General features: G+C 45.9%; 2 protein-coding genes and 1 long non-coding RNA gene across 3 annotated transcripts; 1 reads left to right on the top strand and 2 right to left on the bottom strand.

The window, feature by feature from the left end:
- Positions 1-621: 621 nt before the first annotated feature.
- LPO (lactoperoxidase) lies at positions 622-15,252 on the top strand. Its single transcript, XM_010721860.3, has 12 exons — positions 622-765; positions 1,542-2,355; positions 4,281-4,404; positions 5,470-5,599; positions 6,446-6,646; positions 6,728-7,043; positions 7,708-7,868; positions 8,029-8,281; positions 9,851-10,021; positions 11,137-11,374; positions 11,821-12,035; positions 12,140-15,252. The coding sequence occupies exons 2-12, from the start codon at positions 2,337-2,339 to the stop codon at positions 12,148-12,150; spliced, it is 1,839 nt and encodes a 612-aa protein (XP_010720162.1). The 5' UTR covers positions 622-765; positions 1,542-2,336; the 3' UTR covers positions 12,151-15,252.
- Positions 15,253-15,541: 289 nt separating this feature from the next.
- Positions 15,542-19,978, bottom strand: LOC100548108 (1-acyl-sn-glycerol-3-phosphate acyltransferase alpha-like). The gene is made up of 6 exons (XM_003211643.3): positions 19,392-19,978; positions 18,436-18,569; positions 17,875-18,050; positions 17,361-17,456; positions 17,136-17,208; positions 15,542-15,893 (listed from the first exon to the last, which is right to left on the bottom strand). The coding sequence occupies exons 1-6, from the start codon at positions 19,574-19,576 to the stop codon at positions 15,745-15,747; spliced, it is 813 nt and encodes a 270-aa protein (XP_003211691.2). The 5' UTR covers positions 19,577-19,978; the 3' UTR covers positions 15,542-15,744.
- Positions 19,979-21,654: 1,676 nt separating this feature from the next.
- Positions 21,655-25,987, bottom strand: LOC116217348. Its single transcript, XR_004161792.1, has 3 exons — positions 24,975-25,987; positions 23,907-24,800; positions 21,655-23,367 (listed from the first exon to the last, which is right to left on the bottom strand). It is a non-coding gene; the product is annotated as an uncharacterized LOC116217348 (long non-coding RNA).
- Positions 25,988-25,993: the final 6 nt, after the last annotated feature.

Here is a 25,993-nt window from a genome sequence, read left to right as displayed (position 1 = left end):
AAAAGGGATGGAGAAGTGTGCACCTTTCTCAATCCAGGCAAACCGGCCAGTAGATATTTCCTTTTGGCTCAACTTGTTCCCAGGTTCTCCCCATTTGGCCACTCCCAGGTCAGACCCAGCTGATTTCTGCCCTGCTGCAGTGCCATATAAGACCGGCTGCTTTCCTAGTCTCACCAGTTCTGCAGAGATGGCAGGTAAGATGAGTGCTTTTTATTTCTAAATCTGTATTTAGCCATTTTGATGTTACTGCTATTGGTATTGATGCATTCCTTGGCTGAGCACAAGGAGATAAGAGGATAGAGTAGGGCATGAGGGGCCATTATTTATTCTTAATTCTTTCTCCCAGCATAGCTGAAACACACTTATTTTGAGAAGTGGGAAAAGAGAGCTCTCCTCCCTCCCCACTGCAACAAGTTCATTAATTCTTCCTTATTTTGCTTTTATTTCCTGTTTTAAACAGTTAAAATGTAGACAAAATGACTTTTATGTGTGTGCGTGTGTATGTATATATATATATTTATATATTATATATTTAAATAAATTTTAAATTTATAATATATATATTTATATATTTATTAAAAAAAACCTGCAATCTTTTAATTAAGTATCTCCTTCCAGGGAAGCCACCATGCCATTGTATGTATGCTATGTATATACACACACATTCTGGAGGACCTGTGCACATCAGTCAATCTCTTCTGATGCTTCAGAGAATCCCTGCATGTTCACTTACAGTGAACTGAGAATGATGTTGTTTCCCTCTAGGTATAAAACTGGGAATTGCTCTCCTAGGATCCCTCATCACATTCTGCTCAGCTGGGGCATCAGACTCCTCATTAAACAGTAATTTTCTGTTTTTCTCTCTCTGCTGCTCTTTTGCTTGAAGAGGTGTGGTGTTGGGTGGGGGATTCTGATTACCTAGTTACAGTTTCAATATAGAATTGTAGAATCATTAAAGTTGAAAAAGACCTCTAAGATCACCAAGTCCAACCCCAACCCATCCCATTCTGACCACGTCCCTCAGTGGCACATCTCCACAGTTCTTGAACACCTCCAGGGAAAATGACTTTAATGTATTTGAAATATATCCAATATATTTGAAATTTACCCATTAACAGCGAAGTCAGTGCCTAAGAAAATTATCTGTGTTGGGTCTCTCAAGGACATGAGTATCTTTTTATGGCAGGAAGATTGGTCACAGACCATGTATCAGGTTTCTTCTAGGCACGTCCCAAGTGAATATCCCTCTTTAAAGAGAGGAATACCTTGAATAAGAAAGGTGAAAGTTAACTCCCTAAAAACCTCTTGAAATCAAGAGAGTCAAGTTTGACTTGGATAAAAAATTATAATTTGGTGGTCATCTGTAGTCCCATGATTTTCAGAACCTCAGCAGTGGTGTAAGGTAGATGAGGGAGAGGAACAGAGATAAAGGTATTAATGTAAACTAGAATATAGTGGGAACGTGATGCGGTGGGATGTAGAGCTCCTAGCGCACAGGCAGCCTATCCTCAGCTTCTTTTTATTTCCCTCTTTTTGAGTAGAGGGCTCAGAAGTTCTATCAGACTCACTTCTCCTGAGGAGCATCAGTGAAGCCAAGCAGCAGGTGGATGCAGCGTATTTACGTGCTCGGAAGTGGTGAGTCCTTTTTGCATGAAAGCTCCAGTTATAAGGCAGGAAGAGATCACCTATGAGGCCTGCTCCAAAAGTAATACCTTCTGTTTTATGATGTTGGCCCACGGTGTCAGAGGTGGATGCTGGTGGTGTGGCAGAGCAGGTTGACCTCTGGGGAAGGGTCTCTACAAATGATCCATGTGGCCAGGAACAGAAGCAACATATCCAAGATTGTCTCTGCTCATAGAATATATACTGTGACATCCTAAATGTAACATCCTGTCACTGAAAAACTCAGTTTACCAATTTTTATAGCTTTTCACATAGATTAACAGGTCTCATTCTGACAAGGATATAAAGCAAACCCGAAAGGAATCACGATGATGAGTCACGATCCCAGAATTTTACTGAGAGAGGAGATGTGCAAATCTGAGGAGCATTCAGGTTGTTGTAGAAGAGCACAGCGTGCCGGGGACCTGCTAGTTCCATCACATCTAAGTACACCAGCCCCACAGGGCAGAGGAGGTGTTTACAGAGTAGGCAGTCCATGAAGCTCTGTTCTGTTTAGCTTACAGCAAAAACTAGGGGACGAGTTTGCCAGCCCAGCAGATTTCCTGAAGCACTTAAAGGATCCAGTAGGAAGAACCAGATCTGCAGTCCGTGCTGCCGACTACTTGGAAACTACTTTGAAGCTCCTCAAAAGAAAGCTGCAGCAGTCTGGGAGGATGAGATTCAACATTACAGGTAATGCGTTGTAGACCAAAGTATCTTGCCAACAAAGGAGAAGCTATCACAGCATGAGTGTCAAAGAGCAGCTCTGCATTGACCCAGGTTGCTGATTACAAAGCCCTGCCACGATCCTGATCGCTGGTCAGGAAACCCTTCCCCAGAGTGCCAGCTGGTGTCACCTGCCTGAAGGGTGCTGGGTGTGCAGGGGCTGAAAGACAACCATGCTCAGAGGCAGACCCAGACCACCTGGTGTTTCAGTCCTCAGCTTTGGCACTGCTTATCTCAGCTCCCGTCTCTGATGATAATACCAAGCGAGGGTGAGTGGAATAGTAACAGGATTGCTAAAAATCAGTGGGATAAATCTGAGGCATAATGGCTGAGCGACAGGAGACTGCACTTTCTGAGCTGATCCACTGCCGATACACAGAAGTGTTTAGGCCTCAACTTAACAGTGAAAATCCAGAAGTTAAGAGGATGTTGTATCTCCACAGTTCTGACCCAGCTCACAGCTAGCATGCCTTTAGGTGGCCCAGTCCACAGACTAGCAATTTCTTCCCTGTTTTGACTGAATGTTTCTGAGATATCAAACTGAGTTCTTCAAATCCTCTCAGAGGTCTGCGTGGTACACCCTGCCTTCTTCCCAGTGGATTAATTACTAGAACAAAGAAAAGAACTGTCGTATAACCTTGCTGATTAGAGCTAAACCCTGCCACAGCTCAGTGGTCTCTCTGGGCTCAGCACTGTGCTGCAGTGCAGCTCTTCTGTGGATGGGGCTGCATTCACCAAGCTGACATGGGCGATCTGTCAGTGTGAAAGACTTCATTAGAGCTGAGCTCTATGGTGTCATCTCTCACTTCTAAGCCTCACCATCCCACTACTAACTATGTCTCACATCTCATCAGACCCTTTTCTTGGGGTAGGTTTGTCCCACCTGAAGCTGACTGCACATGGGTTAAGTTTTGGGGTTGAACAGCAATTCATTAGAGACATAAAGGCACTTGGCTGAAGGTGTTTTAACCCACATTCTTGGCAGCTGGCTGAGGAGGGCATCACTAAATCACAGAATCATTAAGGTTGGAAAAGTCCTCCCAGATCCCCAAGTCCAACCCCAGCCCACACCACCATTCCCATAACTACGTCCCTCAGTGCCACATCTCCATGGTTCTGGAACACCTCCGAGGTCAGTGACCATCAGCTCCCTGGGCAGCTGCGCCACTGCAGCACATACTGGACTCTGCACAGACTCTGCTTATAGGGGTGGATTTAGCTACTAGAGCAGAGTGACTCTGGATGAGCTGATGGTATGTGGCACAGAGAGAGACTCAGAGGCAGAAGTTATTCTGGGGAATTCAGGTTCTGAGTATCAGCTGGTTCACAGCATATTTTTGCATATGTGCTCTTATACCACTAAATGCCATGGAACTAACAAAATTGAATTCTGTAACAAAATTAGGATAAGTGGAGACCTCCATTTGAGTCATGACCTGAGTTCTGTCAATGTACCTACCCCTAGGATAGTCTCTGTTTAACTCTGGGCACCTAAAGACACTGCATGAACCTTCTTCGTGGATGAGTCATTAAGCTCAGTCACTGAGCTCACTGAAGCCACTGGACATTTAAAATCCCTGAGAAGTAGCGTTACCTGGTGGGATTCTGTTGCTGACACTCAGTGCAGACCTGCTCTGTGATCCCTACCGAGGCTCTTGTGCTGCTGAGAGGTGAAGTAGACAGATTCTGGTAGTGACAGAATGTATTCCACAGCAAGAGTGTGTTTTCTCCTGCTTTAAATTGGAGGAAGCTTGAAATAACATTAGATGCTGGCGCAGTGGGTGCTGACATTACTAATAATACAGAAAATTTCAATCATCAGCTGAGAATGCTGAGATGATAAAATAGAATTTGTTAAGAGCAGATGTCATTTTGCACCATTTCTTTCACAGACATATTGGATAGGAAACAGAAGGAGATGATTTCCAAAGAAACTGGCTGTGGCTATCAGATTCGCTCCATTAAATGCCCAGAGTTTGACATTTACCGGACCATTACTGGAGAGTGCAACAACAGGTAGGACCTGTGATGTAACTGACGTTTCCTTTCTGCTTAGTACGGGCAGGAAAAAAAAATCATGTCTTGAAAACAGCAGATATGAATCCATCGCTCTCCATGTGCTGCTTCCCAAGAACTTCTTGGGAGTGAGGGAAGGTGAAAAGTTGAGAAAAGAAGATCTGGGAGCCATGAAATCCAGCCCCTCTCTCTGCTTGAGGCCCCAGAATACTACCTTGTCTCTTCTGTGGCACAACAGTATTAATTCCTTCAGCCATTGGGAGACATCACACTTTGAATTTGGTGAGAGTGCTGATTTCAAACTTCACATGTCTTAGACTGAGTACACAAGCAATATTTTTAAAAGCATGTGTCTCATGAGTGCTGTGAATATCAATACACCCCACCAAGTATGTCACACTGTGACATGGGAATGTTTTTAAAGGCTCTTGCTCAACTTGAAATACACACACCATGAGATAGCACCAGGTATGTTCAGCAGTTCTCTCATTGTGCATTCACACTTCAAATAAGGTCAACGGACCTGGATCATATCATTTGACCTGCAGTTTGGAGGTCCTCCAGGTTTGAACACCTCACAATTCAAGAGGGATGTGCAAAAACTGGGTAGGATTCAACAGAGGATTTCCAAGATGGTTAGTGGCCTCAGGTGGACAAAAGCATGGCTCTGATAGCTGGAGATGGCCATACTGTGAGACTGAGTTTGTGTGGAGCAGCAGCAGAGACAGAGATGCTACAGAGACAGAAATTCCAAATAAAATTAGTATGTCATCAGGAATCTTTTCTTGATGTTAAAAAGTTTATTTTTATCCACGGTAATTATCTTGGTATTGCTTACTTCTCAATGTTTCCTGGCTATCATCCCTGCTACTGGAGTGGTCAGACATGGACCAAGGGCTGCCAGTCATTAGGGACATGGTCAGTGGGCAATACTGGTGATAGGTTGAGAGTTGGGCTGGATGATCTTAGAGGTCTTTTCAAACCTTAATATCTCTATGATTTATCTTTACAAGCCTATTCATTTCTGAAATAATACTGGTGTTGGCTTTTCTTCTGATGTTCCAGAAAGAAACCTCACTTGGGGGTTTCCAACCAGGCATTTGCTCGCTGGCTTCCAGCAGCATATGAAGATGGAGTGTCTGTTCCCAGAGGAGCAACTGAAGGAAAGCTTTATAATGCGTTTCCACTCCCACTGGTGAGAACAGTTATACTTGTCTGGATAACATTACTGATAGAATCATAGAATGGCCTATCGTTTCGGAACACTGGTAACATCCAGAGTGTGAAATGAATGATCCTTTTCTGTGATCTCAGGTGCAAATAATTTTCTCAAACTGAGGTATTACTTAGGCTCATGTGCTCGTCAGAGACAAAGAAAAAATGATGCAAGTACTTCACTGTGCAAAGCATGGGCAAAATCAAAATATTTTCCAAAGTGTACATCCTGAGGCTGGGTGCAGGCAGCACCACGCTATGCTCAGGTATGCCAGGATTTTTGTACAAAGAGTAAGATGTTGGTGCTCTTCATAGAATCATTCAAATTGGAAGGGACCATTAAAGGCCATCTGGCCCAACACCCCTGCAGTGCACAGGGACACCCACAGCTCCATCAGTGCTCAGAGCCCTTCAGCCCGACCTTGGGTGTCTGCAGGCATCATCGCCTCTCTGGGTAACCTGCGCAGTGCCTCACCTCCCTTATTGCAAATATTTCTTCCTTATATCCAATCTAAATCTCTCCTCAGCCATCTTCTTTCTTTCTGGGTGTGTGCACATCCCTCAGGTTCAGCTCAGGCCTGCTGTAAGGTGAGGCTTGGCTGGGTGACCGTAGAGCTAAGATGGTGCTGCCAAAGGGCTAGAGGCTGTATATCACACCAGTTTAGGTCCAACTGAAGCATGATGTTATTCTGTTTAATGCAATAATTAACTCTTTAGGGCTCATTTGAGACCATCTTATCCATGGTTTCACAATGGGAGTTAGACTGGGAGGTGAATTCCCCTTGGTACAGACAGTCACACACATCTCAATTTTGATTTTCTGCAGGTTCGAAAAGTGTCCAATGAAATTGCTCATACAGCCAATGAGAACATCACTCAAGATCAAGAGCTTTCTCTTTTCTTCATGCAGTGGGGCCAGTGGGTCAACCATGATGTAGACTTGGCCCCTGCCAGTGGCATAGGAGCAAACCCAGAGCTTCACTGCGATGCTGACTGCACCTTCAGGTCCCCTTGCTTCCCAATTAAGGTACCGTGACTTCCACCTGAGAACAAACAGACACAGCCACAAGGCTTTCTCTGAGGCATTACTTATGTTTCTTTCCTTTAGTTCCCCCCCGATGACCCGCGGATGCTGAGATCAAATTCCTGCATGCCTTTTGTCCAGTCAGCTTCTGTGTGCAATCCCTGGACGTTCACTCGTGAGCAAATCAATGCTGTCACCTCTTTCATTGATGCCAGCATGGTGTACGGCAGCGAGGAGTCTGTGGCAAAGAGCCTTAGGAACCAGACAAACCAGCTGGGTCTGATGGCTGTGAACCAGAATTTTACTGATGCTGGGTTGGAATTATTGCCCTTCGAGAACAAAACAAAAAGTATTTGTGTACTCACAAATAAGAGCATGAACATCCCCTGCTTTAGAGCTGGTAAGGTGCACCTGTAGAGCAATTTTGACTCTTTTATTGCCCATGAGAAGAGCCCCTTGGTGCACGAGGAGAGACTCATTGTTGTATCTTCAGCTGTTGGAGGGACTTCATGTTTCTCCACCATTTCTGCTGAAAGCACAGTCATAGATCTCTCAAAGGTGTTTATAACTTGAGGGAGCTGAGTCAAATTTTCAAAACCAAACATTCATACAAAGGAAGATTGCTAAAAGCCTTAAGGTAGAAGAGGAAGACAGACAGGAGATTGTCATAAAATGAGATATTTACAGCTGCTTCGCGAACAAGTGCAATTTAGTTCAAATTGCCCAAATCCCCTTTTCACCATCCCTGGGGATGATCGAAAAACATGGAGATATGGCAGTGAGCGACATGGTCAGTGAGCAAGATTGGTGGTAGGTGGGTGGCTGGACTGGATGGTCTCAGAGGTCTTTTCTATGGTTCTTCAATGGTTTTGGCTAAATTATTTGGAGAGGGAGAAAGAAAATTCTTGGTCTGTGCTGGAAATATCTGGCATGACTTGATGACTGCTAGGAAACTTAACCACAGGCAGTACTACCAGCAACACTACATATCTGCCCTACCAATCAAAATCTGCTGTGGAAATATAAAGCAGTTGATCAGTTTCCTAAAACGCTTTCATCTGTAGGTGACAAGCGGGTAACGGAGAACTTGGGACTTTCTGCTCTGCACACTGTCTTTGTCCGAGAGCACAATCGCCTGGTGACAAAGCTGGGGAAGTTAAATCCTCACTGGGATGGAGAAAAGCTTTACCAGGAGAGTCGAAGCATCATAGCTGCCATGACCCAGGTAGTGACCACCGCTCTTTTTAGAAATTGTTTTTCCTCCTCCAAATGCAGCAAAATTATCCTTTGAAGAACTCATGGAGATTCCAAGTTCTCTTTGAATTTGATGTCATTTCTGCTGTAGCTGCTGATTATTTGTTCTACCTTTATGGTATTTTTTTCAGATAATAACATACAGAGATTATATACCACTTCTGCTTGCAGAGGAGACCAGCAAGTGGATTCCCTTGTACAGTGGTTACAATGAGACTGTGGATCCAACGGTGTCAAATGTTTTCTCCCTGGCCTTCCGATTTGGTCATGCCTCAGTGCAGCCTTTTGTATCCCGTTTAGATGACAGCTTTCAGCCTATGGGTTCACTTTCCCACGTCCCTCTCCATCTGACATTTTGTGCATCATGGAGAATTACAATGGAAGGTAAGAACTCGGGGCTGCCAGCAGTCCTGATTTGGTCCTGAAGTTGACTCTCAGGTGCAGATATGCATAGACTCACAAAAATTGGCACCATTTATTTAACTGGTTTCCCTGCTTATAGTGCCATTCATCTTGCAAGCAGACTTGTCTCCCCAAGAGGCTCAGTGGTCTCCTAGATGTGGGGCATCAGGACGGTGCTGTAGAAATATCTCCAAATGCAGTCCAACAACACTTGCCCTGCACTGAACCCAGGTGAAGGAGCCCTGCCAAAAGCTGTATGTTGTAATATTCAAACCACTGAATGCTACCAAGCACCAACTCCAACCATGAGAAGCCATTTCAGATTTTCCATCTGAACATATAATTCTGTACCTTCTTTCACACTGCCAAGTATCACTCAGTAAAAATACAGGCCAGTGAAAACAGTTTATATCCTTCTGTAACTGTCAGAGGGTAACGCATCCAATCCAACTGATGGGATAATTGCTTTCTAATGGTGGCCCTCCCTCTTCAAGATTCTAAAGGGAGTTGCAGGATCCAGCTCTTAGACAGTTAATGTCTTCAGGCAGGAATCTTCCCAAGAAAGATGGTTGTCTCTTCCAAAATGAATTATCTTACTATGGAAAATATTCTGAAGTATTCAAATTCACTAATTTCTGCTGTGTTCTAATGATTCTGTCTTCTTAATGGCTTTGAAAAACACATACAAAAAGAGACAAAAACTGATTTCATTTTCACATTTCACGTTCTAAAACATATTTGCTAACTGGTAGGTTGCCGCAGATAGCGTCCTCATCAGATTGTTCTCAAGCGGGGAAGCACGACAGAACTCAATATGAGTGATCAAGCTTCACTTTATTGTTGCACACACAGAGTTTATATATGATTCTAATACACACGTGTTCACCTACTATTGGAGCACAAGGTGGGCGGCTAGGTGGGTGCCTAGCTTCAACCAATGCTCAGCCAGCATTCACACCTGCCGCTGAGCTCATCCGCTCATCGGCCCCCCACATGTCCACGGAGCACAGCTGCGGATGTCAGCCTGCTGTTTACAGGCTGCCCAAGGATGTTGGGTCTCCTATCTTAACTCCTAATGCTTTCTCATGAGAATGCACCCTGTGCTGCCGCACTAGTTATGCTCGTACACAGCCTCATGTCCGCCCTGCTCTCGCAGCCATTCCCCAACAGTAGATAATTCTAAACAAAAACAAATTGCAAAACAAAACATTGGACAGAATCCCATGCATCAGTACTTGCTGGGAACTGACTGCTTGAGGAGCAGCACTGCAGAAGAGGACTGGGAGGTCCTGGTGGGTAACAAGTGGATGTATGTATGCTGAGGGAATGGGAGAAGTAGGCAGTATAGTTGCTAAGGGGAAGCCTCATCAACTGGGTTCTGCAGATTTGTACATATGCATGTTCATATGTTGGAATGGAAATGTGAAACTAGGTGAACACACTGCTCAGAGTAGAAAAAAACATCTAACACGGCGCTGCTCCATCTGCTTGAAAGAGACACCAAAGCTGGAACTTGGCAAAAAGTCTCTTTTTGAATTGCAATGAATGCAGGTGGCATCGATCCACTGATACGTGGCATGGTGGTTGATCGTGCAAAACTGATGAAACAGAATCAAATGCTCATTGAGGAGCTGCAGAATCACCTTTTTGAACAGACAGAGATAATGGGTCTGGATCTAGCAGCTCTGAACTTGCAGCGGGGAAGAGACCATGGACTTCCAGGTATGGAGACTCAAGCCCTGTCCTATGGACAATGCTCCTTTTCCTTTACTGGTGATGGCAGCTCTGTGAATGTACACCCGGAAAAAAATGATACTTCGATTTGAGATGGCAGTCAGATTCAGAGAAGAGGTCTTTATATTGTAATTTTCAAAGAGTTTAAGAAGGGTTTGGGAGGCAAATGTGATATTTGGAAAAATTTGTTAAAGATGAGTAGAAGCAATGGTGTATTGCAAAGGAAGAGTGAGGGGTAGAGCAGATACACTCCCAATCGACCAAGCTCAGTTTTCACATGAGCTCTTTGAAGCATATGCTCTTTGCCCACCAAGTGTTGTTCCATGTCTTCAGACAACCCACAGCTCTGAACAGAAGTGGCATGTGCCCTCGGTGGTAATTGCCTCCAAGTGCTGCAGAGGAATGGGTGTTTTGGGGGTAAACACAACCATGAGGTGCTATTTGCTAGAATTTTAATCCTGGAAATGTTGCCTCCCAAAAATGTAAGAACAGATTCAGTCATGCTCAGCACCATGTGGTTTGAATTGGCAGATTATGCTGAACCAGTGGCAGAGCATACAGAAGACCAAAAATACTTGTTTAGTGTATGCATTCCTTAAAAGACACTTAAAAGCCCTATCTCTAACCCTAACCCCAAACCTCAACATAACCCTAAAACTACCCCAGACCCTAGCAGCAATACTAACCCTAACCCTAAATTCCAACCTTAAAACTAATGAAAACCCTAACCCTGATCCTAAAACGAACCCAGACCCTAAACCATCACCCCAACGCAACCCAGAATCACTAACCCTAACCCAACCAAAACCCTAACCCTGCAGCAAATCACAACCCTAAACCTAATCCTAACAATACCCAAAGCAAACCCTAACTGCAACTCTAACCCTTAATCCTAACTCTGACTTTAACACTTACACTACACCTTAACCCTGACATAGCATCTGTTGTAACTGTTTCTATCTAGCTAAGAATGTCTTCCAGAACCTTAGGTACCATAGGAAGATGCAGACGCTGCTGAGGGCTGTGGGGTCTGTTTCGCTCTTAGTGTAAGCAGGCAGGTGGACAGCAGGGGCTCTGAGCAGCTTCTGTCCCCGTTGTTGCAGGTTACAATGCCTGGAGGCACTTCTGTGGGCTCTCCCAGCCTCAAACAGTGGATGAGCTCTCTGAGGTGCTGGGCAATAGTGAATTGGCCAAGAAGTTCATGGACCTGTATGGGACACCAGATAATATTGACCTCTGGATTGGGGCAATTGCAGAGCCCTTCATTCCCCGGGGCAGAGTTGGGCCCCTCCTGGCCTGCATCATTGGCACCCAGTTCAGGAACTTGCGTGATGGGGACAGGTAGGTAGCTGTGGGAGCATGCCATTCCCACCCATCTCCCACGTATCACTGAGTACTCGCAGCAGGGCTCACACTTTGCTTTCAGCCTCGGTTGCCGAAGGGCTCTTTCCTAACAGCTGATTTGTAGAGACACACGTGGCTGAGGAATGCCAGCTCCAGCCCACGGGTGATCTGCAGTAGTCTCTGCCTGAGGTGAGATTTGCTCTCAGGGTACTAAAGGGAAGGATCAGTCCCTGTGTCCCAGTGATGATATGTTGAAGAGACAGCCTCTTTGTACAGGCAGCTGAGTGTGGCAGAATCCAGACTTCTTTCCAAAGAGTAGTGCTTACTGCCTGATGGATGAAGGTGGATCTGAGCAGAGATGCACCAGCTGTCTACTTTGGGAAACAACCAGCACTAAACACCTTCAAGAATACTGTAAGTTGCTTCTGAAAATGTCATTGCAGGTTCTGGTGGGAGAACCCAGGAGTTTTCACTCCGCAGCAGTTGGAAGAACTGACAAAAATCTCAATGTCAAGAGTGATCTGTGACAATACCCATATCAAAAAGTTACCCAGGGACATGTTCAGAGCCAGCAGTCCTGGGAACTTTGTTGATTGCCATGAGATTGACATGCTCAATCTCTCAGCCTGGAAAGATGAGCCTGAGAGGGGCAGCAAAGGTACGTAGGAGATTTCCCTCGTTCAAATGCTCTCCAAGAAAGAATACAAAAGAATTAAGAAAGAAATAAAAGAATTAAGGTCATTGTGGTGATCCTGCCCCCAGGCACACTTTGACCATCCCTTCAGCCCCACTCAGCCTGCTGTCAGCCTGATCTCCTTGCAGTCCATCCCTTAGAAGATAACTCTTCCTCATCAACCAGATGGAAAATCCCTGGCAATCCACCCTGTCCACGTCCCTGTGAATGTGTCCTTCCCTCAGCAATGTATTCCAAGCCAGAAAATCTATTCCAGGACAACCTGAGTCTTCCTTCACATAAAAGATGTCCATGAAGAAATCAATAAGGATTAATCAATCCACTTCAATCTTCTACTCTGCCAGACTAAGTCTCTGCTTTCCCCTTGCCTTCCCTAAAGCTTTACAGTATTTTGAAGAGTATCTAGAGCTATTTTGACAGTGCATGGCCTGACACAACAGTAGTCTAACACACACAGCCATGATTATGGTACAGGAGTGCCTTTATATAAAGAACAGCCAACTATATGTCTCCAACTACATGTACTTTGGCATAAGCTCTTCCAGCTGGAAATGGATGTGAAGAGAACAGAAGCTTGCAGAAGACAGAGCAGAAGGAGTTTTTCCTTCTAGCAACCCACATATATGTTATCACGTTGTCCTGCACAGAGCACAGATATCTCCCTGCAGTTCCCATGGTCAGTTTCATTCACAGTATGTGAGAAAGACATTGGGTGTAAGGGCTGAATTGTGGTGACTGCTTTGAAAAGCTAACCGAGGTGTCAATTCCCTTCCCTCTGAACAATAGCAGCTTCCTGATTTGTTTATGAACTTCATCTTATGGTCAGTGAGACGTGAGACGTGTTGAGCCGCTTCCTGTGGCCTTTTTATCACCAGGCTGGGAGGAAGCTGAGCTGCCTTTGCATAACCTGGCAGCAGTGAAATTGCAGGGCATTGAAAACCAACAGCTCAGAGTGAAACCTCCTCAAGCACCATGAGTTTGTCCCAAAAAGCACAATTCCAAAGGGCCTTCAGGTTCCAGATCACTGCAGGCACTTTTTGACCACGGTGTCCCAGAGGTGAAACAAGACACAGGTGAACCAGGCTATCTGCCATGATGTTCCTATTGGCCTATTGCTATTTTAAGCTATGCAGAAATATGGAGAGAAGTAGCTGCCCAGCAAAGACCTTCTGATGCTCAGTAGCCCTTTCTGCTTCAGGGGCAGTTTCTAATCCTGCTCTTGCAACCAGTGTTGGAAACTCCTAATGATGGCACCCCACTGCTTTTTGGAATCTGCTGCCCGTCCGTCCTGCTGAGCCACTGCTGCTGATGGAGGCTCTGGCACGTGCTTCCCAGAGAGGAGCTCAGGACTGAGTCTACTGTTGTGTTTGCTCTGCTGTGATGGGATTATCCCACGGATGTGTAAAACAGTGCAATCCTTCATGCAGAACAGTGATGTTTGGCCATCTCTTGCCCTAAAACTCGTCAGGGTTTTACAAGACTGGGTTAGGTGCTCTATGTTTTTATGACTGTTAAAGGCACAGCCAAAGCAGATGGTTTCTATACCCAGTCATGAAGGGGTGGCGAATCTGAAAGCCAAAGCGCTTGCATGAAGCGGGTTTCAAATGTTGTCCTTGATTATAATCTCTTAATTGCAGTTTATTACGTGCTGATTTTGCCTTCTAAATCAAATTCCTTATTCTTTGCCCCACTCAGAGTTTAGCAAGTTCATGTAATCTTTATCACAACACCTGTCATGTCCTTCTTATTTTGCACAAAAGCATAATTCTGGGGGCTGTTTCCAGTTCACAGTGAGATTTCAGATTCTGAAGACACTGGAGAATGTCAGCTGCATTTTGAAGCACAGAGACAGCTCTGCTGGGCATTAATAAAATACTTAATTGAGCTCATTGATCTTTGGCATCCACTCTGGCACATCAGACATCTGTCCCAAAACCTGGAGAGCTGTTGTCTATTCCAGGCCATGGTCACCAAGTTGGCCCATACACAAACACAAACCACTTTTCCTTTTTAATCACAGTACAGCCCATGGTTTAAAGAAGCTCAGTACCTGAAACTCAAGCTTTTAAAGTGTGTTTATTTTATATCTTATTCGTGCTCTATTCTCTCTCACCTGCAACAGAAATTGTGTTGAGGACAAAGAGAAGACAGGGAAAAACCAGGAAGCTTCCAGAAATCAGGAGCTGCAGCTCCCATTGTGGATGTGGATAAAAAAAACATGTAAAAAATCATGAGATTTTCAGGGCAAGACAAGGACTTCAAGTGATGTATTTCTGCAGTTTGCCTCTAAGTCCTGCGGGCACATTCCCTTTGTGCTTTCAAGATCCGACCAACCATGGAACACAAAACCTCCCTTTGCCTAAAGGAGGGCCAAGGGACCTTCTAACAAGACAACCAATTCCTCAGGCAGGATGGCCACAGGCTCTGGGATAAATGCCTCCATCTTGTTGGCTTTTAGAGAGAAGAGCACATAGCAATGGTCACAGAAAAGATCCACCTTGTCCTGGGGTCCAAGACGGAGAGAAGCTCTCAGGGTTAAGATTACAAAGTATTGTCCAGTTGTCCATTGAGTGTCCATCCATAGAGCTCAGGCAGCACAGTTCTCAGAAAGGAAGTTGACCACCATTTTACCACTTCCACTTAAATGTTTTTCTTCTTCCGTGGACTTTTTTTTTTACACGGTCCACCACAACATCCTTGTCTCCAAATTGGAAAGGTATGGACTGGATGGGCGGACTGTTCAATGGATGAGGATCTGGTTGTGAGTCGTGCTGGGATCAGAGCTCTTTATAATCTCCATCAATGAAATTAATAGTGGCATTGAGTGCACCCTCAGCAGTTAGTGGATCACACCAAGCTGTGTGGTGTGGTCAATGTGCCTCAGGGACGCCAGGGGTGCCATCCAGAGAGACCTGGTCAGAATGAGCGGTGGGAACCCGCACCTGGGTCATGGCAACCCCTGCTATCAGTATAAGCTGTGGGGTGTAAGGATGGAGCACAGCTCTGCCAAAAAGGATCTGGGAGTACAGGTGGGTGGCAGCTGGGCACGAGCCAGCAGTGCGTCCTCACAGCCCAGAAAGCCAACCGTCTCCTGGGTGAATCCAGAGAAGTGTGGCCTGCAGGGCAGGGAGGGCATCTGCCCCTCTGCTCTGTGCTGTGACCTCACCTGGAGCACTGTGTCCAGATGGGGAGTGCTCAGCACAGGAGAGATGTGGAGCTGTTGGAGTGTGTCCAGAGGAGAGCCAGAAAAATGATCCCAGGGATGGAACACATCCTACAAGGACAGCTGAGAGCTGGAGCTGTGCAGCATGGACAGGAGAAGGCTGTGGGGGGAGCTGAGAGTGGCCTTCAGCATCTAAAGGGGCTGTAAGAAAGGGGACAGTCTTTAGCAGGGGTTGTTGTGACAGGACAAGATTTAGATTGGATACTAGGAGAAAGATTTGTACAATAAGGGTGGTGAGGCACTGGCTCAAGTTGCCAGGGGTGGGTGCCCCATCCCTACAGACAGCCAAGGTCAGGCTGGAGGGGCTCTGAGCACTGATGAAGCTGTGGGTGTTGGACCTGATGCCTTCAAGTGTCCCTTCCAAATCAAATGATTCCATGCTTTTGCCTGTCACTGTCAGGCTTGTAGACTTTGTGTTTTCTGCTTCCAGGCCTTTTTGTGGTTGTGGGATCACTCATGGGAACCCCCATTTGTCATTCCTGATATCCTCTGATAGGCACTCATCATGGAGTCACGGATCTGCTCGGTGAGCTTGGGAACATCATCTGAGCTCAGACCAACTGTCTCCACTGCTGGTAAGATCTGGATGGTGCTCGTTCCTGGAAGAGCAAGACAGAAGGGTCAGGGAGGGGGAGTGTTGTAAGATAGCATAGAAAATATAGCAGAGCAACTGGTCCAAGCCAAGGAGCAAGACAGAAATAGGTGCAAGACATTATTTCACACACCAACAGCTGTGTAGCAACCCAGATGCACACAGCAAAAACCCAAACCAGACTTTGCCTGTCCATAGAGACCACCATGCACAAATGTCTGACTACACCCAACGCAACAAAAAAAAAAACAAAACAAACCATGTGGAATGGTGGAAAGAAGTCATCCATCATATGGTAGCCCTAGAGTCTGTCTGAGCAAAGAGAATGAGAGGTCTGTAGCAAAATGCATGCAAACTGATCTATGTATACTGAATTCAGCAGAATTCTTTCTTTTAGAAATACACTTTGGGATGAGAGAAACCATGCCAGAAATCCTTGGTTTGCCGAGATATATCATACCTCTTTCAGGAGGCATAGGCTGGTGCAAACAGGAAAATTAAACTAGGGAGTTGTCCTCACACTTTTCTGTTCCTGTACCCAGGGGCCTTGTTCTGGCCAGTGGAGACAAGATGCTGCCTGCACAGACACCCACCTGAACATCTGGGGAGTGCCTGTATTACTTTCCAACATCTTTGCATGCCTTCACATGTACGCTAGGAAATAAGATGCAGAAGTGTTGCTGGCAGAGCCTTGCAAAGGCGGTGAACTGAAGCATGGAGAAGAGCTTCCCGAAAGAGAAGGTCATAAACCCACGCAACACATTAAACATCTGGAACCCCTGCTCGTGCTCCCTTCAAACTGCCAGCGGGGGAATGCTTCCAGGACTGAGAGGTTCTTGCAGGGGACAGAATAGGCCAGCAGGGGACAGGATTGGCCCAGTGAGAGAAAGTTGAGTAGAAACAGATAGCGGAGTGTTTGTCTTCGAGGTGTCTGCCTTCAGGGGAATGACTGCAGAGGTACAAATGATGACAGGAATGAGAATTCCAGCAGCAAGTCCTGCCCCTAGGAAAGAGGAGGCTGGCCTAAGGGAGGATAGGAAGTGGCAGAAGCCCATTTTGGGTTGGCATCAGGGGAGAAAGGGGAGGAACAGAGTGGGCTGTTTTTCTCTGTAGGAAAAAGAAAGATTTTTTTTCTACCTTTTCCCTTTGAAGCCCAAGACTCTGCCCCCACATAAGCACATGGTTATCTCCCACCAACATCAGGGCTCCTCCAAGGCTATGCAAGCACCCAGCCCCAGGTGATCCTCACCTGATGTGAATCTCTTCTCCTTCTGGCTGTAGAAGCTGTTGTAGGAAGAGATCACTACAGGAACAATGGGGATCTGTGGGGAAGCAGCCAACAGTGAGTGAATCTATAAATTGCCCTGTACCACCTGCAGGCTTCTGGATGGGTGCTCAGTCCAAAGGGAAGTGAGGGACCAGGTTGCTGGGGGCCAAACTGCATCCCAAAGGGCAGGAGGAAGGCGGCTCTCACCTGGGCTCTCACGGCCAGCTGGAAGGCCCCACGTTTGAAGGGCAGCATGGAGCCACTGTGATTGCGAGTTCCTTCAGGGAAGATCAGGACATGGAACTGCAGGAGGGGAGAAGACATTGAGATGGAGGCATGTCCAGTTGCTGTTCTAAATCACTGCACAGACATGGGATCACAGAATCATTAAGATCGGAAAAGATCCCTAAGATCATCCATTCCAACCACCTACGTACCACCAATATTGCCCACTAAACCACAAACGTAAGTACCACATCTACATGTGTCTTGAACCCTTCCAGGGATGGTGACTCCACCACATGTCCTCCTGGGACTGATCTGTCTGCTCCTGACTACGCAGAGGCATTCAATTCCTCCACCTCAAGCACTTCCTGGGCCGGCTGACCCACCGGAAGTTCTGCTCAGTGCACAGTCCAAAGAACTAGATCACCTTCCATCCACATCAAGATTAACATTTTCCAGTGCCTCCTGCTCTCCACAAGAAGTCTTGTCCACTCACGTTATCTCTGCGCATGGTGTGTGCCACCTCTGTCAAGATAGCAATGGACTCTTCCTTCTTCTTACGGTCAATGAAAATGATGCCTGAAAGCCAGCATGCGAGGCCAAAAGTGCCCATGTAAAGTATTTCCTTCTTTGCAATGGGCACACAGCGATCTGGTAATATCTGCATCATCACTGGAAGGGAAGAACAAGGATAGAAAAAGTTTTCATCTCCATGGAGGTTCCCTCCAGCTCTCTGCTTTGGGGAATATCATGCTTGCAGCTCCCACCCAATGGCGAGATGTTGGAAAAGGGATTTTGGGCATTTGTAGACCAACCTCCCACTCAGAGCTTTAGCTAACACTGAATAACCGTGACACCACTGTGGTCTGCTGATGTTCTCATCCCAGTTCTATCGCAAAGGGTGAGTGAAGTTTCTTCAGCGCTGCCATGCTCTCCTGCCTCAGAACACACCCTGGGCTTGGGGCTAAGTGGGAAGGACTTGGTAGCAGCCTGTGCTATTAGGGATTTCATAACTATGTAGCAAGGAGGGGAAGGCAGGATCAGGTTCCCCACGTACCCATAATGTCCAGGGAGTTCTGGTGATTCAACACAAGTACGCAAGGCTTCTTAGTCCTGAGGTTCTCCTCACCCTTCACCACTATCTTGATACCAAGGAAATATCTGACTGAAAGAATCGCCATGCGCAAAATCCTGGAAAAGGGGAACAGGTGTGAGCTAAAGAGAAACTAAAATTGAGCAAAGAACAAAACACCAATCTTCCAGACCAGCCCACCTCACAGAGTTCTCCTGAGGAGCAGCCTGTTTGTCCATGTCCCAGATTTGATTTGTCTGTCTGGGAGGAAAGCAACTACGATGGCTCTTCAGCTGCCATTGGAGAAAACAAATACAGCCGGCTGGGATAGGTTAGACCAATGGCCTAACAACTCCAAATACCACAGTCGTGTGGATCAGCTGAATATCAGCCCACATATATTTGAATATAATGCCCAAATTCATAATGCACCTGTTTGTACTCTACTCTACTGTCCAACTTGCTGAGCTGTGTGTATGGGCTGCAGTAAACCTGCCATGCACCTGGCACCCCTATTGCCCAAGTAGTGGGAAGAGAGGTGACTTTGCCACTGGAGGACAGGTAGCCATTGGAAAAATAAAGAAAAAAAGTCAGACTCAAAAGTCAAGAACTGAAGAAAATTTCTTAAAGTGAAAAACTGAGGCTCAGAGAGGAGAGAGAAGTGGGATGTTGCTCTGCAGTTTACACCTTCTGGCGGACTGAATCCTGCCTCTGTGCCACCTCAGGAGGCCACGAAGTGCTGGGCTGTTGTGTGGCAGAGCTGACCCCAGCTCCCACCTAACCCACTGCCCCAAAACCTGTGCATTAATGTGCACTGCTGCTGTGCATTCCATCATACAACTAATTTCTCCCCACTGCAGCACAGCTCCTAGGACCCTCCCATGCAGAGTGCAACTTCTTCCATCAATGCCCACAGCACAAAGAGACTACAGCCAACTTACTTCATATTTTCGCAGCTGCGGCCACGAGGAAGAATAATGATAACAACCAGAAAGCTGATGGTGAAGATCCACAGCTGGTAGAAGGTCATCATGCAGAAGTATCTGAATGTAGGATACAGCCAGCAAAGGATTAGAATTGCAAAGAGCAGGAAAGTGAACGGGTAGTGAAGAAGCAATAGCTCCATCCTTCAGCCCAGGGTCAACCAGAGGAGCGTTGCACAGTGCAGTAAATGAGCAACTGGCACCGATGTTGTGGAGCTGAGTTTAGATTCTTCTGATTATTATGTGTAGGTGGTGCAATGATGGAATGAGACTCAGGAGAGACGCTTCTGCTGGGCTGGAGCTCACAGTGAATATAATCATGGAAAGCTGGTTTAGCAAGGGAGCTGCAGAGCTGCTGTGTGTGGGAGCTGGCTGGCAAGCAGAGGCAAACATGCAATAGCAAGGCTCTGTAACGTGGAGGGTGTGTATGTGGCTGTGGGCTGGCTGAATGCTGTATGCTTGGGGACACAGCCCTCCTTTAGGATGGATATTAGGAAAAACTTATCTGAAAGAATGGTGATGCACAGGCACAGCTGCCCAGGGAGGTGGTGGGGTCATCGTCTATAGAGGTGTTCCAGAGCCCTGGGGATGTGGCACTGAGGGAGGTGGGCAGTGGGCAGTATTGGTGGTAGGTGGACAGTTGGACTGGATGATCTTAGAGGTCTTTTCCAACCTGAATGATTCTGTGATTTTGTGATTCTATAGGGCAGGAGCCTTCTGGCACAAGCATGCTCCTGTGTCAAGCTCTGTGCATGAGAACTGTGAGCTGACTGCAAGAGGTTCTGGAAACCAGAAATCAGTATTATGGAGAAAAGTAAGAGAAATGCAGATAGCCCCTGCCCCACACATACGGGCATTAGCGGCACTGGGCTCAGCAATTGGACATTGCCAGCTGGAGTGGGAAAAGTGACAAAAAATGTCACGTGTCTAGACAGTGAGATAAACAAAGTGACGTTTCGATGGCCAGAGGCAGGCATGTGTTCAGACAGCAACTCCATATGTGAAGAGGTAAATCAGGATATTGCAAGTAGAACCTGGGAGTGTGCTGACAGTGTTTCAGCTCCTAAAGACTGAGCATGAAAAGGATCTGTGCAGTGGGACTGATGAACAAAATGAACAACGATAAATTCCAAACAGTACCGAGATCTACAGATTCTCAAAGGACCTTCAGGGGACCCATAAAACCATAGCAGATGTCACTAAAGCCTAAAGAACAAAATCAAACCCCTGAGAACAGTAAAATGGAGAAGACTCAGCAGCAACTCACAAAGAGTGGAAAGGCACAGAGGGAGGCACTGGTTGTGCTCCTGTTCCCTGGGCTTACCCAGTGATCTTGGGAAAACTGGAGATAAGTTACTGCTAAAAGATTTTTGGTAACCACAGGAGAGGCAGCCAAAGCAAAGCATTTCAGCCACAGCCTCCTCACCGCTCTGTTTGCTGTTGCAGAGTTGGGCACCCAAGACACAATTACATACCTAACGCCTATTAACTTTGCCCTGTCCCATACTAACCCTACGCAGATCAGTGATGGTCTTTCACACTTTGCTGGAGGCTGATTTGATGAGCAGTTTTTCCATCCTGATCTACCAGGAGACAGGTACCTGTAATGTAATGCCTGTGGAAGGGACCAATCTCAAAAACATGTCAGATATGCAAGAGTGTGCAAGGCTGCTGGGTGTGTGAGGCATTCAGCAGTTGGTAATGTCTCTTACGAGTATGGGAAAATGCAAGATGTAATAAAAGTGATACCATTCCTAACTCGCAGTGGAGGGATAATCAGTTCACTTGGACTCCAAACCCACTGATACTCAAATCCTCTGATATAATTTTATTCTGTTGCAAGGATCTGTTGGATCAAGACCCATCATACTCCCATTCCAGAAGGTCTTGTGTAACCTTCCAGCTGTTGTCAGAAATGACAGCTCTAATGAAGCTCCTGACCTTCAGACTAAACATACCTGTGTTCAGCTGGTATTTCCCCCTGGGTCTTTGAAACCTCTTCAGAGAAATTTAAATTCATCTTATGTAGGGAGAGAGGGGTCTTGATTGTACTATGAGCTTTCATCTAGAAGCTTCAATGACTCTGACTCACAACTCTTCTAAGCCAAACGCTGGTCAGAAGATGATGTCTAATGTAATGCAAAAAGATTAAGAAAATTAACTTGTTCACAGCAAGCACATAGAATCATAGAATCACAGAATCATTAAGGTTGGAAAAGACCGCTAAGGTCATCCAGTCCAACTATCCACCAGTACAGCCCACTGACCATGTCCCTAAGTTCTACATCTGCCCTTTCCCTGAACACCTCCAGGGTGACTCCATCACGTCTCTGGGCAGCCTGTGCCAAGGCATCACCACTCTTTTGGAGGAGTTTTCCCTAACATTGAGCCTGGACCTCTGCTGGCACAACCTGAGGCCATTCCCTCTCATCCTATCACTAGTTACCCATTATCTTTAAAGAAGGCTTAAAAGAGATCTGACTGCTGTCAGTAAAGCAAACCTGGACAGAGGAGTTAAGATCATGATTGACTTCTAAGCGAGAAAGGAATTATTTCAAGATGAAATCAGAGGACTGGATAATGGAATGGGGGCAGTTCCCACTGGAAACTGCTGGCACAAATTTCTCCATTGGAACAGATTGGAACAAGTGATCAAAAGGCCAAGTATTGGGACTGCTCACTGCCAGGGACCACATCAGTCCTCAAAAGGAGAGTGGTAGTAAAGGGAACTCAGCTATACAGACATCAGTATTAATGTTAAAAGCTTTGGAAGGTTGCAGGGTAAATATTTTGAGAAGGGAGACTGAGGAAGCTGCTCCATCATGCTCCAGCTGTTGCTCCACGATGAATCCACATCTAACCCAGTTGTACAAGGCACAGATAAGCTCTTCGTTTTTACTTATGAGTGAACAAATAGATGGAACTTCCCATTAATGATAGAAAGAGAAGTGTTTCCACAAGGAAATATATGCTGATTCATGAAGCTTCCTCTGGCATCTGTGACAGAAAAGCTTGTGCTCTGGACTTTCATACCAGGAGAGAGCACACAGGACAGCCAAGAGAACTGGAAAATAGAACAGGTTATCACTGTAAATCAAAGAATCATGTAGAAAAATTTACAACCCTTGGAGATCTGCAGTCCAACCAGCTGCTTGGGGCATGGTGAATCCCAGCACCACACAGATTTGCTCAGAGCCTTTTCTAGGTGAGGTTGGAATAACTCCAAGAATGGGGATCCCAACAACTCTCTAGTCCTTGTTTCAACATCGCAGTGTTATGATGGGGAAGAATGTTTTTTCTCTATCTAGTGGGAATCTCCTGCAAAGCCCTGATCCTGCGGTGCGTGCAGTTCGTGCATTTGATAGGAAGTTTGATCAGCCTAAGAAGCTTGATTCAGTTTTCCACATTTCGGCTTTGCACTCAGATGAAATTGTGAAAATAAGTCCTCTGTGCTTAGTGCATACAGAAGGATTGTGGGTGATTTTGAGCCAATTATTTGGACTCAATGATCTTTGCAGGTCTCTTCTGATTGAACTGTTCTATTTCATCTTCATTAAGTTAATTGCTGAAGTTGAAAGGTAACGAATGCATCCAATTATGTGTTACAAAAATGTGTTACCAATTCTAGAAAACAAAAGTCAGAGACTGAGACAAACATCCCCAGTGCAGTCAGGCATCTCACGCCCATCACCTCTGTTGACTCCCTCGAATCCTTCAGCACAAGGAACTTATCAAGGAGACAGTGAGCTTCAACCCACTGCCAGGGCATGTTTGCATGTGAGAACCCTTCTGTCTTCAAGGCATGCCCAGGCCGATGTTTGTCAGCCTACACACCTGGGGCATTTTGCTACCTTAATGTCTTGGCCAAGCGCTGGGAGAAATTGTTATCCACGCCTCTTCTTTGTCTCTGAGGATCTCACACATCTCTTCCAGTCTTAAAAAAGATAAAGAGGATGTTATTGCCAAATGGTTTTTGGAATTAAATACTAGGTCCAGCAAGAAATACCATCCTTCATTACAAATACATGGGTTCTGCACTTGAAACTGCTTTGCCCAGTATTCCCAAATGAAACCTACCACCATCCTCCACTTGGCTCCGATTACCGCACCTCTTACAAAGTGCATGGAACATTTTGGTCTCTGCTCGAATTTGCAATTTATTGGTCAATAATAGTCTAAGACAGCAAGTTACAGAGGAAAGAGAAAGCAGTTTTGAACCCTTTAGGAAAAGAAATTGAGGGGAGAAATTAGATTATCTCCTTCTGTCTTGTACTTCAACCTGCCTATATTTTCTCTGGAGACTAAATTGTGTACTCCTCAGAAAACAATAAAAATTGGAAAAAAAAAAAAAAAAAAAAGAAAAGAAAGCAAATTTATTCCAATGCCCCAACATCTTTTTATGTAGATTGGAACCGTTGTGCTATTTCATGTAAAAAGAGGGTTCAAAACTTGTCATTTGACAGCAAAGCTTACCGAGCCCGATGTGTGTGTCACTGCCTAAAGCACACGGTTGGTTTGGTTTGCTTTGTGATACTGAGCAGTTTGCACAGATCTGGAGTATCTTTTCGTGAAGTTTCCTTATCAATGGATTCCTTATCTTTGGAAAGACTTCATGCAAACATGGAGCAAGCATAGACACAGAAAAATAAACAACCAAACAATTAAAGAATCCATCTCAGTATCTTCCCGAAGCCAGGCTTCTGGGGAATCCCCAGCATTCTGCATTATCAGTCACCAGATGCTTCTTCTGCAGGACATGAAAAACCGTGTGTTAACAAAGCAGAAAAGGACACGCCATAGCTGTCTTGTGTGATTCATTTCCATGGGTTAAGCTGGAAAGGAGGGCCCAACAGCTCAGGCATTGCCTTTGCACTGAGCAGGAGATTGCTCTGGACATCCCTCCCTGCCGACGGCTTCCTGCAGCCCAACAAGCCTTTCTTCTTCTGGCCCTATGAGGGTGGCATTTACGGAGGCACCTTGTCACACCTTCAATCTGATAACGCCACAGCCCTATGGAAAACGTGACTTAACATCCTCAGGGGACGTGGGGGCAGAGCTCAGCTGGGATTTTCTGAGCTGTTAATGATTGCAGAGATTTGCACTTGCTTGCAGGCAGGAACTGTCTGCTCTTTGAGGCTGATACCTTGCTCGGTACTTTCCTCCATCCACTTTTACTTCCAGGCTCTGAGGTCCAGCTTTGGGATCCTGCTGCAGCTCACAAAGGAGTCAGGATATCTGTTGGCCCAGAAGGTATTTCTTGACACTTTAGAGATGCGGGTGTTGTCACATATTATTTGTGACAAGGAGATTTTGACCAGTGAAGAGCGCTGCTGGGAAGTGAAAACCCCTCTGTTCTTCCACCAAAACCTGCAGGAGACATAACGAATGGCACAACAGATTTTTTTCCTCTTGCTTCTTCTTGTTCAAGATCCCTGCAACATTATTTCCCATTAGAACCAACATATTTTTTTTCCAAGGCAAATTTTCCAGCTACTCAAAGCATTCACCACCACACCCGCAGACACTGGACATCTCTCTTACCTGTCCCCATCATGTGTGTTCCTGAACTGCGTGCCAATGAGACAAGCCACGAGAGGCCCAACCCTTCCTCCATCCACAAAGGACTCTGCAAGTGCCCCAACCCAAATGTCACAGTTCCTTGGTGTCCCATACAGCTGCATGAACTTCTTTGCCAGACGGTCATTCTTCAGTACTCAACCAAGTGACTTCACATCACAGGGCTGGGGGAGCACACAGAATTTTCTCCAGGAGACACAGCCTGCAAGTTGTTGCATATCAGAGCAAAGAGGGGTCAGCAACACTTCCCCTCCTTGGAAAGATTTTTCCTCTTTCCCAAAGTCTGGATGCAGGTAGGTTCCCATTTATGCTTAAATCTTCTTTCTAGATTATTCTACATTGCAGTCAATGCAGTGTCTTTCTGCTGCTCCAGAGCCAGTTTCTACAGGTAGAAGAGGAGCACTGGATGTTGTCAACTGGCTATTTTGTGTGCAGCAAATAGCTGGAAATTCACTAGACCTCGACTGGTGGACTAACTGCATCCTGGTGGATAGGGCACAGAGACAGCAGAAATTAGTGTACAATTCAGTTCTCTCTGTGTCCACATGACTGCTTAAGGAAAGGCAAAGCCAACAGAGAATTCACGCATTCTCCTTCCTGAAATTCAGGATTCTGCACACCAGTGTTCCTAGAGACAGCATGGAAAATCAAAGCCTGCAATTGAGAGAGAGGCAGAGCAAACCCAGCAACACCTGACCACACATCTGCATCTCATGCAAAGGCTCCGTCTCGACTTAAATCCTGGAGCTCCTCAGCACTGCTTCAAAGTGAATCTCATTGCAGCTCCCGGGGTGTCAGTGGCACAGCAGCTGCAGGCACTTGCATCAGCCTATTAACACTGTTAGGCAACAGCACACCCTTGATCCAGTTGTATCAACAACCTGTTTCTCAAGACCATCTTGCAATGCCACTGCACTTGTTTTTCATGTTGCAGAGCCCCATGAGTGGCTTTGACGTGCTTTTCTCTTTTTTTTTTTTTCTTT

The sequence above is a fragment of the Meleagris gallopavo genome, chromosome 21 (genome assembly GCF_000146605.3).
Source record: "Meleagris gallopavo isolate NT-WF06-2002-E0010 breed Aviagen turkey brand Nicholas breeding stock chromosome 21, Turkey_5.1, whole genome shotgun sequence".
Lineage (NCBI taxonomy): Eukaryota > Metazoa > Chordata > Aves > Galliformes > Phasianidae > Meleagris > Meleagris gallopavo.
This window is presented reverse-complemented; position numbering and strand designations above follow the sequence as displayed.

Coding starts and splice junctions, on each gene's coding strand:
- LPO (XM_010721860.3), top strand. Junction 7,044..7,707: donor CATCCCCTGCTTTAGAGCTG/GTAAGGTGCACC, acceptor TTTCATCTGTAG/GTGACAAGCGGGTAACGGAG. Junction 10,022..11,136: donor AAGAGACCATGGACTTCCAG/GTATGGAGACTC, acceptor CCGTTGTTGCAG/GTTACAATGCCTGGAGGCAC.
- LOC100548108 (XM_003211643.3), bottom strand. CDS start 19,576: ATGGAGCTATTGCTTCTTCACTACCCGTTCACTTTCCTGCTCTTTGCA. Junction 18,051..18,435: donor GAACTCCCTGGACATTATGG/GTACGTGGGGAA, acceptor CTTCCCTTCCAG/TGATGATGCAGATATTACCA. Junction 17,209..17,360: donor AGCTGGCCGTGAGAGCCCAG/GTGAGAGCCGCC, acceptor GCTTCCCCACAG/ATCCCCATTGTTCCTGTAGT.